The 14760-nt window shown below is 56.5% G+C and overlaps 3 protein-coding genes across 3 annotated transcripts; all 3 read right to left on the bottom strand.

The window, feature by feature from the left end:
* Positions 1–534: 534 nt before the first annotated feature.
* Positions 535–2958, bottom strand: B0T26DRAFT_753272 (uncharacterized protein; the record flags this gene model as incomplete). The annotated part of the gene is made up of 2 exons (XM_060445645.1): positions 535–792; positions 913–2958. 2 exons carry the CDS (start codon positions 2956–2958, stop codon positions 535–537), a joined length of 2304 nt encoding a protein of 767 aa, XP_060294449.1.
* A 1525-nt stretch (positions 2959–4483) lies between these two features.
* Positions 4484–5440, bottom strand: B0T26DRAFT_650354 (uncharacterized protein; the record flags this gene model as incomplete). The annotated part of the gene is made up of 1 exon (XM_060438170.1): positions 4484–5440. The coding sequence occupies one exon, from the start codon at positions 5438–5440 to the stop codon at positions 4484–4486; it is 957 nt and encodes a 318-aa protein (XP_060294450.1).
* A 2883-nt stretch (positions 5441–8323) lies between these two features.
* On the bottom strand, positions 8324–14044 carry B0T26DRAFT_677503 (uncharacterized protein; the record flags this gene model as incomplete). The annotated part of the gene is made up of 6 exons (XM_060440108.1): positions 8324–11217; positions 11293–12274; positions 12492–12524; positions 12691–12940; positions 13018–13709; positions 14042–14044. The coding sequence occupies 6 exons, from the start codon at positions 14042–14044 to the stop codon at positions 8324–8326; spliced, it is 4854 nt and encodes a 1617-aa protein (XP_060294451.1).
* Between the last annotated feature and the right edge of the window lie 716 nt (positions 14045–14760).

Below are 14760 nucleotides of genomic sequence, written 5' to 3' on the forward strand. Positions count from 1 at the left end.
AACACTATCAAGACATGTGAAGGCCCCCGATACTTTCCGCTGTGTCGAATTCCAAGAATAGAAGAACAACGAAAGCCGCAGCAAGAACAGAGAAGTGGTTATAGGGTTCCATTCAACTATGAAATGGTAAACTGGCAAAACGAAACGGAACCGAAGACAACAGAGCATTATCGAGGCAGCACAGGACAACAGTTATAGAAACTGTGCAGAATCGCCATAATTGCTCACGGTAACCATTGGGAGTTAGCCCATTCTTACCCAGAGACATACAAAGATTGGGGGGATGTAAAAATTAGAGAAAACCCCCTGATATCACGACGCCTGAACCCGGCCGAATCCGTACAAACGCCGAATGCTAGAAGAAAAGAAAAGCCATATGTCATTCTTTATTTTAAGCCCCCAGGCCATCGTGAATTCGCCCAGAAAATGAAATACACGAAAATGATGTGCTCCTTACTAGGCTACCTTCTGTGCGATTAAAGGCTTAACTCTGAGCCAATTGCCGCCGCAGCTGGGCTGAGATTGCTTGTTTCGTTACAGGTCTCCTTTTCCGGGCATCACTTTGGCTGCCTGGACCGCGCTCATCTTGCTGATCCACTGCGCGTTAGGCTGCACCTTGCGCACTGTGCGTAGCTCTTCGCTGGAATAGCCTGGGATACGGATATTATAACTACGCTCCAAAACGAGCTGAATATCGCGGATTTCCAGCACCTTGGAACCTCTTTCTTTGGCATTGCGGCAGGCCGAGTTAAGAACACCGTCAACAAAGGCGTCGGCAAGGTTGAGCACCGACTAGTCGGTTACATGACGTTAGCGGTTATGAATTCTGAGAGAGATCTAAAGGGGGAAAAGGGAGCCGGACCACGAAAACGCAATAGCTGGAAAAGAAGACCAAAAAAAGGTGCAACTCACCTCTTCAACTTCAGGGGTCAGTAAATTACCCTCCTGGCCCTCAGCCGTTCCTCCGCAGACTTGACGAACCAGCTCGTCCAGTTTTTTCTTGTTGAGAACTCTTTCACCCTCACCCTCAAGTTGATAGGCCGGGGTCTTGGCAAGGGCGGGCTGATTCATGACTCCTCCACCAATACCACCACCCCCGCTGTAGCTGGGGCGAGAAGTTCCTATTCCACCCATAATTGGGACCGGGGTAGGCATTTGGGTAGCTTTCTCCGGGAGAACTTTGGGGATGGGCAATTTGGAAGTTAGGTTGGCTTGCCCGAGGGGCTGCTGCTGAGGTGGGTGCGCGTGGGGGTGGCCTTGTTGCGCGGTGCCTATGACGCCGCCCTGTACAGAAGACGGAGTACCGCTCTGAGCGCCACCAACGGGTCCAGGGAGAGAGCCAGCGCGTTGCTGGGCGGCGAGGTTAATGGCAGCGGCATGCGTGAGTGGGCGAATATTGGCGCCGGTAGGTGTGGCAGACTGGGGCGTCTGAATGCGAGCAGAGTTCTGGGTGGGGGTGCCGCTTGACTGGATACCAACAACACTAGAAGCTGCTAGAGCCGTATTGAGAGGTGCAGGAATATGTGGTGGTTGCTGTGTACCTGGCTCGATTTTTATGGGTGCTGATGGCGGCTGTTGAGCCGGTGGTTGCGAGGCGATCGCAGGCTGTGGAGGGGCCGCCTGCTGGGTGACAGGGGTAGGTGGAGCTTGTACCTGGGGAGCTGTTGCCGGCGCCTGTGTTTGAGTTTGAGGCTGCGCCTGTTGTAATTGATGCGGCGGCGGACCCTGTTGCGGTCCAGGAAGACCGTTCGCGCCAGGCATTCGACCTGCGGCCAGCTGCTGCTTCTTCGCGGCCTCAATAGCGGCTGTGACGGCGGCTGTAGGATTTTGCATCGGCCCGCCTGAAGCTGTCGATACAGGCGCCCCGCTAACTCCCGGACCTGGCTGCTGCCGAGTACCTGCCCCAACTCCTACAGACGCAGAATGTTGGCCCTGTGGGCGTGAAGCATTCGCAGTCATCGAGTTTGGCGCAGCATTGCCGGCGCTTGCGAGGGCCTTTTGGCTGGCACTGCTAAGGCATGACGCCCGGACACTTTTCACGAAGGTTATGGCGACATTGTGCTGTTTGGTAATCGCCGTCTTCTCCTCCTGCCGCAACTTCACCTCATCAGGGGAGAGGTTCTTCAACGTGGCCGAGTCACCAAGCGCTTGGATTTGGCTTCTGGTAATTTCTATTTGTTGAAGTGCCCGAACATATCTTGTCTTCATGTCCTCGATCCACTTCTCCTTCTCTGTAACGGTAGGGGGGGGTTGGAATACCAACTCATTGACGTGGCTGAGGATACTGGCAGAAATTTGCTGCGGGAACGGACCGCTAACCGCTGCCTTGGGCGGTTGGAGCCTGTTCGCCGCAGGCGTTTGAGCGTTCGCGTGTAAACCGTTGCCAGATCCGCCAGGGACTGCAGGAGGAGCAACGGGAGACTGCTGTGGCTGCTGAAGAGCCGTTTGAGCGCCCTGGCCGGGCTGTTGCAGTTCCTGTTGTTGCAACATCTGCGGCTGTTGCTGCAGTTGCTGCTGCTGCAGTTGCTGCTGCTGCAGCTGCAACTGTTGCTGCAGAGTCTGCTGCTGTTGCAGAGTCTGCTGCAATTGCTGAGTCTGCTGTTGCTGTTGCTGTTGCTGCTGCTGCTGCTGCTGCTGCTGCTGCTGCTGCTGCTGCTGCTGTTGCCGCTGCTGCTGTTGCTGTTGGTGATAGCGCATTTGATGGAGCTTTGACATGAGCATCCGGCCGAATTCGACGATTTTCTTCTTGGCATCTGCCTGTTCGGCAGAATTTGGAGCCGATGCTTCAAACCTCCTCCACAAACTTGTCAACCCTTTTTCGTATTTCACTTTATCTTCGTCTGAGAGATACGGCATGTTCCGCATCGATTCGGGCCGGTACATCTGGGTCCCTGGAGGTCTATTTGGAGCGCCGCCAGCCTGTTCGGCCACTGGGCCAGGGCCAGGGGTCGGATTCATAATGGCAGAACCGAACGGCTAGGGCTAGGGCCGAGTAGTCGGTCTAACAGGTTCGGGTCTTCGGGAGACGGGGAGGAGAGGTGCGTGGGCACACTTCGGCTGGGGACGACACGACAGAATTGCACAGAAATTGGGAGAACCGAGGCGGAATAAGGGGGAAGAAGAAGAAAGACCACGGCCACGACTACGCCAAGCTGTGTAGGCAGGCGGCCCTGTCTATTTCCTTGTCGGAGCTCAGTGTGGTGAAAGTAGACAGGACGAGTCAGGGGATGATAAAAACGAAGCAACGACGCTCGTCGTTGATGGTTGTCGACAAGCGATCGAGTAGCCCCGCATTTCTGTAGAGGAAAGTGGCTGGATGGGTGAGGTGTCTTGGCCACCCCGGCGTGTGCTTTCTACACTACTGTGGCGCTCAGCCACGGTGGGGAGCAGTGTGAGGATAGGACGGTTCTATGGGTACCTTGCTCGGTACCTTTTCTATTTTCTTTGCACTCAAATCCACTAACGTTTGTCACTTGGTACCGCAAAATTCTTTAGGTATTCCTGATAATGGGAATAATAATACTGTTATAACCACCCAAAAAAGAGACTAGAAACTAGAAGGTAGGTTTTCGTTCCCATCTGTTCCGATTTACTGGGTTGGCTATAGGTAATACCTAAAACTTGAGGTTCTATCGCCAGTGAGGGCCACTGGGTATAAAGGTCACAATAAGAACAACGCAGGAAATTGTATAGGGTTAATTTAGGTATCTCATTGAGGTAGGGTGTCTATAGTTGGGGCATCATACGGGGCGGACAACACTCCGCACAGTTGATCTTCACCATTAGACGCAGATTCGCACTTGGGCAGCGAAATAGACTTCTGACGCCTATACTGTCCAACATTGCCGGGAGGGCAATTTTCCGGTGACCATTTTCATTGACATTTTTCTACTCCGTATCTTTCCTCGAAGATGCTAACCCAGCGTCGTTTATTAAGTTGACAAAATCAGATGCATCAGTAGCCCACGAGAGCTTCGTCTATTGCAGTGGAAAATCTATGTATGTCCCGATCCCCAGATTGTGAAGAAATGTAAACATTGCTTGTCCCTCAAAGACGTGGTACGGAACTTGAGACATGAAAGAAAATGCGATGACCAAGTCTATAGGGTATCATCACCCAAACCAAAAACGTATTGGCAATGCAGAGAACTAGCCAGGTCTTGCCCGCCAGTCATAGCCTCGCCTCTTCTCCATTCGGTCGCCATTTGGTTCACCAACTGCTGGTGTCATGGCCATTTTTCGAGCCCGTCGCTGAGTTCCGGGGACTGACGGGGAAAATGACCCGAATGGAACAGAACATGCATAGAATCCCGCCGAAATGGACTTCCTTCTCATCACGGGCTGTTCTTATGGTCGCCATAATTTTAGTCATCATTAATCGTTGCCGTCATCATCAATGCAGCAGAAGAAGGAAACCACCGCTTAGTTGAGCAGACAAGGCTTTATTCTGAAGCCCGTACTCGCCAAACTGCCGTGCAGCTCATTATGGCGATGGCGAATCAATCTCCATGCTGACGTATTGGTAATACGGAAGCTCGCGTGCAAGAGTCTCGCTGATTAGGATTTCATCTTCGCTGGAGTCTGGCTCCTCGAGCTCTTCTATTCTCGGCGGTGGCGGGTCCTGGAACAACAGGCTTCGCCTGTCCCCCGTTTTCCGGCGGAGGCGGCGGGCGCTTGATCCGACCTCCTCGGCACCGAGAAAGGCCTTGAGATCCTCACGGTCCGTGTCGCTTCCGATGCTCTCGCTTATCGTGCGTTTGCCGATGCTGCCCGATGTCATGCGCTTGTGCCGCCTCTGCTCGCGCCGCTTCGAAAGGAAGTCTTGATACTCCACAGTGTCAATGTCGGAGAGATCCGATTCATCACTGCAATTGAGATTGCCGAGATGCTGCATGATTGTTTGATCAATCTCGGGGGGGTTCCGTGATCGCGAGCGACTGCGGTCCGACTCTGCGTACTCGATGGCATGAGGTCGGATCACGCCGACACGCTCGTCGTCGCTGTCGCCAAAATCGCTCATCTCTTCCACGGTGAATGCTGCGTGGGTGACGACGCGCCCCGTCCTAGCCCGCGGTGCTAATGGAGCCGTCTTCGCCCGCTGCGATGTGACGGAACGAAGGGGACTCGCCGAGCCGCCTTCCGAATCTGAAGACGATGGTATTGAGGAGGTGGATGACCGGGGCGACAGCTGCTCAGGACGGACGAGCCGGGGGTGGCTGAAATTTGGCCCACGGTCCGCCGGCCGACCGCCGCTGGTCACGGACATCATCGGACGGCGGGGGTCGAGAGGATTGGGCGGCGCCATGGGCGGCGCCGGGTGGCTCTTGTGTCCACCAAGGCTGTGTCCACCAAAGAGAGGCAACGCCGTCGTGGGTGTCTGTGGCGGCGACGACGGTCCCACGTTTCGAGGAATTTTCAAAGTGGGCGTCGTCGGCCGCATTTTCTTCCTCGAGATCTGCCGACCCAGGCAGGATTTGGTGTGGTGCCAGCAGCGTTTCAGTCTATCTGGGGCGAATTCAAAATCCAAGGTGGTTCCTCCAATGCCCTTTTTCTTATCGATTTGGTGTAATGGGCGTGGGGTAATAATGGCGGGGGAAAAAGGAGGGGTGTAAGGTTGTGTGAGCGAAGGGACTCAGGGCGTCAACACCCAAAGAATGAACCTCCAACGAGGAGATGTTAAAGGACTTCGGTTGGTTTTCATGATAATAATGTATTCGAAATCTCGTGCAGAGTTCGTGCAGCCTATGCGATTCCCACTTGGAGAGGAAAAGCACGGAGAAAAAGACCAGGCAATTGCGTGAACAGTTGGCCGATGCCAATACCTAGGTTATTGGCTACCTATCCGGTATCTTTGCGCCCAGTGCTATTCTCAAGGATTGTTTGGCACGGAATCTGCCTGGCTCAACGGGCTGCAGCGAACCTAAAGTATTGCAGCCGAAAGAGGTGCGCCCGACAGGTTGGGGGCGGTCTCTTCCCAGGAAAAAATGTGCGACTAGGCAGAGCGCGGCAGCGCCAAGTGGACGGGATCAACGGGATCAATCGAGGCCGGAGGCAAGATGGGCTGGCAGGTACGGACACCCGAGATAGGCAAAGGAATGTAGTAGAAAGTTTCAAGACGGCCTTTTGACTCGAGTAGTGTGTGCCGGTTTCTGGCTGGTTTCGAGGTTCCTGCCGTCCGAGCTCCGAGACTGGGCCACTCAGTGGAAGTGAAGGTAGGTAATTGGGTCTGGTAGGAAGTACGAATATCCACAGGGGCGGCGGAAACAGGTTGGGCGTCGGACCGAAGTCCCCATCTTATACTTTTGCCATTACTGCTTTCGTGCTCATTATACTACAGGGTTCCCATCGCCTCCCCCCATGGGCATGCCGGGCGGGTCGGCGGAAAGAGGCAGGAGAGACAAAAGAGCCGCTAGCGGCTGAGGATGAGTTTGCGAGTTTGCGAAGACACTCTTCCCGTCAAAGTGTTCCCAGTCGGCGGTGCGGTCTGAGGAGTAGCGGCAGCTTGGGCAGCAATGCTCCAGGACTTCCCTGGCTCCCGTCCCCTGTCCCCCCCCCCATATGAATCTTCTAGATGGCAGCGGATTGGAGGTGCTCCGGCGCAAAATCCGCTCAGGCCAGCGATATCACGAAGGGCGGACCGGCGGTCGGCCAAGAGACACGAGGGAAGAAACGGTGACTCCTTTCTCGGGTGCCTGCCTCAGCGCTGTTACATGACCGACCGGGCCTAGGGGCACTGAGTTGTCCCTTTCATGAGTACACACAAGCGCAGGGGGAAAAAACTGCCCTGGCGTTGGACCAGCACGTTTTCCAATAGCTAGGTCCTCTATGGATGGCAGGACGAATCAGGGCCGCTGAGGCCTGCCTGGCACTAAGAGACTGCGGCAGTCATGCCCAATAAGCGGAAGAAAAACCCACAATGCCGGCTGAGCAGACTCTCTGACAACTTACAAGAGGCTGCTGTCTTGCGGCGGGCCTACGTGGGAATTGTGGGGAGCGGGCGGACGGGGAAAAGCCCGCTTCAATGTGTGACAAGGGCCAACCTTGGCCGAAATCACACCGTTACTGTACGGATACCGAAGATGCCATGTGGTGTGGGCTGAAGTCGCATGGCGCAAAGGCGCACTCAAATCTTGCAGAGACCTCTGATCCGCATCGGCGCAACCACCCAGGACCGTTGTGACTACGCAACCGAGCACGCCTCTGAGCAGATCTCAAACTTCCGACATCTATCGGGCCTCCTGTGGATGAATTGCACTGCATGTTACATTCAAAGCTAGACAACAGCCGCCGGCGAGGCAGTCGATAGGCCGGTGCCCGAAGGTGTGTTGGGCGTCACGGTCCTTTGGATGCTGACGAGCAAGCGGTGGGGTTCGTATCGGCACATAAACGTTGGCGGGATTTTTTCCCTTTAATACAAGAAGGAGACGCCAGGGGAGGGATTTCTATTTATGTTTATTAGGCGTAAGTCGCGGGGATGATGGAATGGCCGCGCTAAATCAAATGAGGAGAGTTGGGGGAAGGCGCCATTCCCGGAGCGCGCAGCATCGTGTTCGCTATTACAGACGATAAGATGCCTCTACCCGCCTAGTAGCTACCGTACCGTAGATCAGTTAGATACCTAGATACATGTACCCTGTTCTGCCAGGCATAAGATGCCGCCTTATACTAAGCAGCCCGTCGTTTCCCAGCCCCATCCCCTTAAACCTGCTGTTCCGGCGCTGTTATATATATGTATCATGTATCCCCATATACAGACATGAACGGAGTTGCCGCAAACTATTAGTCCCAAGCAGCAACGCAGACCAAACCCCCTTTTCGTTTTTATAGTGAGTGGGAATGCAAACAGGCCCCGCTCTGCTCATTGTCGGCAGGGTGTCTTCGTCTCATCTCATCCCGCTAGTTTTTCTTGAGATGTGTCTCTTCCTTGCTTGCCTAGGCGCGCAGCCTATATGCCCGAGGAAGTGATGGTGATTGCGATTTAATGTGATGCGATGCGATGCGATTTGATACGATGCGATGTGACGTGATGCGATGCGATGTGATGCGATTTAATACATATCATGATGACCTACTGCAGCGCAGCCAGGACCAGAATCGAAACAAAGACGAAAGGAATGTCATGAAGGAAAAAGAACAAAAGGACCAAATTCCATGATATGACGCCGTCGATGCATGTGTGTGTGTGTGTGTGTAAATAAACAAACGAAGAACGAAAGACATCAACCTCGGTTTTTGGGTGCATGAATGAGAAAGAATCACGGTCCTCTCGTCTGGCGACGCGAGTGACGTAGAAGTCAGCCGGGGGCGTGTATATTCCGTACATCTACTCCCAGATGCCTAGATGGCTGTAGTGCCCGTCGGGGGCATTGTCGCTGCCCTCGCCAGCTTCTGCTGCTAGCGGCAACTTCCCCATGTTATTATCGCCTGGCACGTCCCTATCTCTGCCCCTGCTCCGGCCCCACGCCCTCCTGCTGCTACGGCCGCGTCCGCCAGCGCCGTCACCGCCCGCACCAGCGGCTGTGGCTAAGCCTCCGGCCGGTGGAGATGGAGGTGAGGATGAGGGGCCAGCGGGGACGCTCCGCGCGCGCGGTTGTGGGTATTTGCCAATCTTATTATTATTGATTATGTTTCTGTTATTGCTGCTGAACTCGACGATGCTATGGCCGTCACTGACTAGGATTCCCGCTGCCGCTGCTGGTGGCAGTGGGCGTGGACTTGGGCTGGCGCAGGCACTGTTGCTGGTTTCGGCCTGGTGCTCGAAATGCTGGTGGTTCTGTTTGGGAGACTGGGGTATGGCGAATGCGAGGAGGTGATGTGGCGCGTGATGCTGCTGCGCCTGGACACTGGGCAGAGGTATGCGAGACCGTGACGGTGACGGCGAGTGCGACTGCGATCGGGCGGCTGCGCGTGACTGGTTCCCGAGATTGATCTGTTGCTGACGTGCAAAGTTGCCTGGGGCTATCGCCGGGGATGGAGACGAAGACGTAGACGTAGCGGCTGGGCGGTTCTGTTGAAGCTGCTCCCACCGCCGGTAGCTCGTGTCGACGTCGGGGAAGGCAGCGTCGAGGCGCGGCGAGGGCTCTGTCTCTGTGCACGACAGTCTTCGGCGCCGATTACTGGCAGCCCCTGACGACGGGAACGGCAGGCGCGTGGCTCCGCTACCGGCAGCGGGGTGATGCACCTTGCTGCTATTCATGTTGTCGGGGCTCGTCCCTGCCAGCGGGGACGAGTGGTGTGTTGCCGGTGTCCTATAACGGAACGACGCGGACCCGGGCGACGACGGAACTTGGGCAAAGTCGTGGAGTGGGCCGCCACTAGTAACTATGGACGAGGAGCGGTGAGACGGCGTCGGTGTCATAGGCTGCGACGAATAACCCGAGAGTCCGGGACGGATCCACGCGTGTTGGGCCGACTGTTGCTGCGCCCGGTGTTGAAGCGCGAGATCTCCTGCCCCTCCGTATGTGTGGTGTTGCTGGCGGCGATGGTCGTGCCGGGGCAGCACCGACGGGTATGAGAACGAGAGAGGGTCGATCCACTCTTCCACGCCAGACGAGTCAACCCGGCTCATGCCCGGATGGTGCACAGTCGTGTCCCAACGGCGGATAACCAGGGGTAAGCCGCCGCCCGGATGGTGAGCAAGCTCGTCGGCCACCGCCTCGGCCGGGAGTGCCGAGAAGGTAGGTGGTTGGAACGGCGACAAGCGACTCGCCGGGCTCGAGTTGGCTGTGCGGTTACCCCTGAATATGGGGCCCGGGGGGACGATGATGTCGTCCTCATACGCAGTTTGGGTTTGTGAAACAGATGCGGCTGCGAGTGGTGCTGGGTCTGTGGGCAGCAGTGATGGAAGCACACTTTCCTTCAACTTCTTCACAGTCGCCACCGTCCAGGTCTTGGGCGAGGAAAGGACTTGTATCAGTCCCTTGGAGAACTCAGCCGGAAGCATCTCGAATTCAGTTTCAGGAGTCTTTTTGGCGAGGGCCTGTGAATAGCTGCCCCGCCCCAGAAGATATTGCGGGCGTGACAAGTTTGCACCACTCGTGTCATGCATAGGCTCTGGGGGTGGTAGCGGTGATGCTTGCTTTATCTTGTTCAGTTCCATCTCGGCATCGCTTCGGGCGGTTACCCGGCCCTTGCTCGGCGACACGGGGGTGGCTATCCGGCTCGAGATGGACCCGACAGCAATCTCCTGGCTGATGCCGACCCGGGGATCGCTGACAGTGCTGTCTCGCCATGCGCCAGCCCGATCGTGGTAGCGCCGCGACTCGTGTCTCTTGATGACGCGGTGGTGCGGAACCACCTCTTGCCAGTCCTCGTAGTCCTGGCTCCCGACACGGTCATCTAGGTACGGCGCGGTATTGTCCACCACGTGTATAGTTGTCATGGTGTTGCCTCCAACCGGTGGCGTCCAGGGAGGCGATGAAGCGACCGTGTTTTGGTCGCCATCGTCGTCAATGTCTGGCGTTGGCGGCATTAGCAGCTTGCTGGGGTACGGCACTTGCCAATCTGAAGGCTCCGTGGGGGACGCTTCGTACGCGGCAGGGAGAGGCTGCTCCGGCTCGTCAGCGTCAACCTCCCAACTAGTCTGGCTGCCACGGCTGTCACCACTTGGCAGTGTCGCTGCCGAGTCGGTTTCTGAAGATATGTTGCTGGATCTGTCAAAGACAGATGCTGGAGGCTCCTCGCCAGATCCGTCAACAATGTACGCCTGGACGGCCTGCGACAGGCAATCGATCTGGCCCTGTATCTTCTCAAGACGGCTCTCGACCTCGGCTCTCGCCCGGGACAGCAGCTCGGGCGACCTCTTCTCGAACCTGTTCAGGTGCTGCAGCAGCTTCTGTCCGTGGATACAGAAGCGCCGGTAGTCGTCTGGCAGACCAACCCGAGGGTCTTCTCTGATGCGCTTGTCCGCCTCGTCAAACGACCTCGACCAGATGGCTGTCGCCCGCTCTAGCCAGAAGGGCACCTCACGGTGCTCGTTGAGCGTGTCCACAAAAAAGGCCTGCACCACGCTGTGAATCCGAAGGAGGTCTAGGTAATCGGCATGTTTGTCGAAGCTTTGCCTTGAGCTGCGGGAGCTCGACGGCGATATGTCATCGCTCTCGGTCCGCTCGACTAGGGCAAATGCGATAAGGACCTTCAATGTGTTGCTAAGTGTTGTTTTCCTGTGCGAGGCATCGGCTGTCTTGACGGGGGTGATTTTGTCGAGGGCCGAAAGACCTAATTGGTCGGGGATAGATGGTTAGCAACTAGCATATCACACTGTTAACAGATCGGCACCGAATATCAACATACCGAGGGTCACCATCCCAACCGGGACGTGCTGGTCAAAGAAGGCCAGGAGCGACATCAGATTCAGCGCCGCGGTTCTTCCCCGGTGCTCGAGCTGCTCCCGTACCGCCTTGTACGCCGGCAGCCCCCCTACCTTGGGGCGGCTCTGGTAAGACTTGAGGTACCGAGAGAGAGGTTCCCGCGTTGCTTTGAGATACTGCGCGGCAATGTGTATCATCAGGGGAAGCCGCCCCATCAGCTGCACCAGCTCGAGGGCCTTGATGCGGTCATCTGTCGTCCACGGCCGCTTCTTGTCCATCTCGAGGAAGAGCAGGTCTTGGGCCTGCTGGGCCGTCAAGAGGCCCAGCTCCATCACCTGGGGATTGTCGAAGCGCGGATCGCCCGTCACGGCGCGCTCTGTCGACGTGTAGATGAGGCTCGTGTCGCGGGCGTCGGGGATGAACTCGTGGAGACCTGGGATGTCGAACTGGATGCCGTCCAGGACCATCAGCCAGCCCGACTGGGAGCTGAGCCACCTGCGGACGATTTCGACGATGCGCTTGGGGTCGCGCAGCTCCTCAACGTCCTCCTGCTCAACCAGCCCCTTGAGCGCCTCGTTCTTGGCGATGCGCCAGTACCAGTACTCCATCTCGTCGCGGGACTTAGCTCGCACCCAGTAGACGCCACCCGGGTAGTCATCCTTGTGCTGGAACACGTACTGGCGGGCGAGGTGGGTCTTGCCGCCGCCGGGGAGACACTGGACCAGCACGGCCGAGGTGCCCTCGGATCTACGCTTGCGGTCCATGAGCAGATCGTGGAGCCCGCGCAGCTCGTCCTCGCGGCCAATAAAGAACGAGTTGGGGCGGAAGGATTCTGGGTGAATGAAAAGGGGCTCGTCTTGCCGCCGGCGAGACGTTTCGAGCACACGGTGGTCTTGGCTGCGGACTAGCGCCGCGGTTTCAGGCAGCACAGATGGTACCCAGACAGGCGCCGCAGTCTCGACAGGCTTTGGAGAATGATGGGAAGATTTATCATTACTGCCCTCTGCTACAAGAAATCCAAAAAATATCAGTCCATGCGCCTCTAGTATGGGTGAAATTCAGCAGCAACTCGATCCGCCTCGTCGTCCACTTCCTCAACATCTCTATCAAGCACCAGCAGCTGGGGAGAGGGCCGCCGCGAGTTATTATACCAGCTATGGCCGGACGGTGACTGGAACCTACCGATTGCTTGACGGTGAGGGCTGGGGGACATGGCTCTTTCCTAGTCATAGTAAACAGACAATATTAGATGGGAACCATCGCGGCTGCAGCAGAAATGGGTAGGGCGCGGACATGTTCGACCCCGCCATGGCCACGAGACGTTGCAAATCCAGGCGTATGGCAGGCGTACGGGTGACACGGGGGGGCCGACGGTACTTACATATGGTCTCGTACGCTCGAAATTCTCGAGATCGGCTCTCAGCCGTCGATCGTCCTCCTCCACCTCCCAGCGAACAGGAATGACGTTTGGGCCGTCTGCAACCCACTCGCGGATGGCCGTAGATATGTTTCGGTAACCGGGGGCATGGTCGCTGTCAAACTTGCACATGCCCGAATGGGTTGCCTCGATGCCGTAGTACGTGACGCCGGGAAGCTGGGGGCCGGCTGAGCTGGCATCTACAATCAGAACCCTGAATCAGGTTAGCACAAGGCAGGACAAGGGGGTGCGGACTCCGTGCTGCGGAATTCACCCTTTAGCGGCACTCACTTCGTTCCTTTGACGTCTGTCGTGTGATTCTCATGGACCATGTGGATCCTGAACCGTTGGTAAATGTCCAAGAAGTGGCTGTTGATCAGCTGGAGCGTCTCGTTGTCCTTTTTGAGCGTCCTGATGAGCACCGACTCGGTCTCAAAGAACTTTCTGGGGATGATGGCATCCGACATGTACTGGAGGACACGCCCCCACATGGCCAGGTCTGATCCATTGTGAGGTGTCCCGAGAAAGATGATGCCGTATGTGGACACGAAGATGGACCGGAAGTCTTCTTGGTGATGAGCGCGGACGTCGTTTGAGTAGAGTAGCGCCCTCTTAGTGACGATACCGCCGAGACTATGCGCCACCCAGATTATAGGGTTCCGCTCCGTCCCCTCGCTCTTCCGGTACTGTGTGAGCGACGTCACCAGGCTCTGCGCGTGCTGGTGGACAAAGTTGTCGCTGGGGCTTCTGTCCCTCCGGGTCGAGTAAACGTCGGCATTGTACCCGTACACCAAAACATTGGCATGCTCGTTTTTCAGCGAGACCGGCAACAGGTCGGAAGGCCAGAAAACGCCATTCTTGGACAGCCATGTCTTCTCGGGGTCTCCGTTGAGGCCATGCACGAGAACGATGTCGGCTTTGGCCGCCGGATGGCGGTAAACCGCTGTGAGCTCATAACGAGATATATCCTTGTCGATGGATCCCTAAACGAGCATGGCACAGTGCAATCAGCGAGCCGTTCTTTGCTAATTGTCGTAGATATCTTCAACAATCAGATGCGTCATTGGATGCCCATGAATGTGATGGTGTTTTGTTGATTTCAGGGGGGGGTGGTTGGCATGGACATGGAGACGGACCGGTCCGCACTCGCAGCTGGGCCAGGATATCTGTCACTGAGCTACGGCGACAGGGTGTGGAAATCTGGGGAAAAGAGAGAAAGGGTGGGGGGCCGGTCGAGACTGGCCCGATGCGACTTTCGAGACGAGGTTGCAAGAGGCGCCGCGAAAAGGGGGCCCATGATGTATGGGAGACGTACCATGCTCACGAACGGATAACACCGAGTAGGTGGGATGAAGGTCGGCGCCAATCATAAATAGCACCAAATGCTTGGAGATCAATAAATCATACGGTGTGAGAGTCCTGACGGCGTCTTTGGCTCCTTATATGACGACTGCGGGAGTCGGCCGGGAGCTGAGACGGGGTGACGGCATCAACGAGGCTGTCCGGTGCTGTCTGGCAGGGCTCCTTCTCCTCGGAGAACACAGGTCAAGCGTGCGACGTGATCAAGCGCTTTCCTTTTTGCCTGCTTTTCCTTTTTGTAGCAGTAGTAGAAAGGCCCACCGAAAGCCCATCATCGGACCCGAGGCAACACATATGAGTTTGTCCTACGGGCGTTCTCTCTTTTTCTATAGCCCCAGGGCTGACAATGGCGAAGGGGCGACGTGGGGAACCGACAGTCACGAGGCCGGCTTCTCAAGTGCCCGATAGTGGGCAGCTGAGCCCCCCCTTGGTGACCAGGCCCTCCTCCATCAAGCCTTTCTGGGAGGTGCAAAGTGTTTCATGTGGCACACGCAAATCCAAGGAAAAGCATGACGGGCCTTGGTCGAGGTACAAGGCGGTGCCGTGGGCGCGCCCATGTGGTGTCTAAGGGCTTGCCAGGCGCGCGGAAGCCGCAGACTCGCGAAAAACATCCCGTACCCCGACATTTCTTCCACCAGCCTCTAGGTCTAGGTCTAGAATATGTCCTAGTCTAGT

This window comes from Lasiosphaeria miniovina (assembly GCF_030549165.1).
Source record: "Lasiosphaeria miniovina strain SMH2392-1A chromosome Unknown B0T26scaffold_5, whole genome shotgun sequence".
Classification (NCBI taxonomy): Eukaryota; Fungi; Ascomycota; class Sordariomycetes; order Sordariales; family Lasiosphaeriaceae; genus Lasiosphaeria; species Lasiosphaeria miniovina.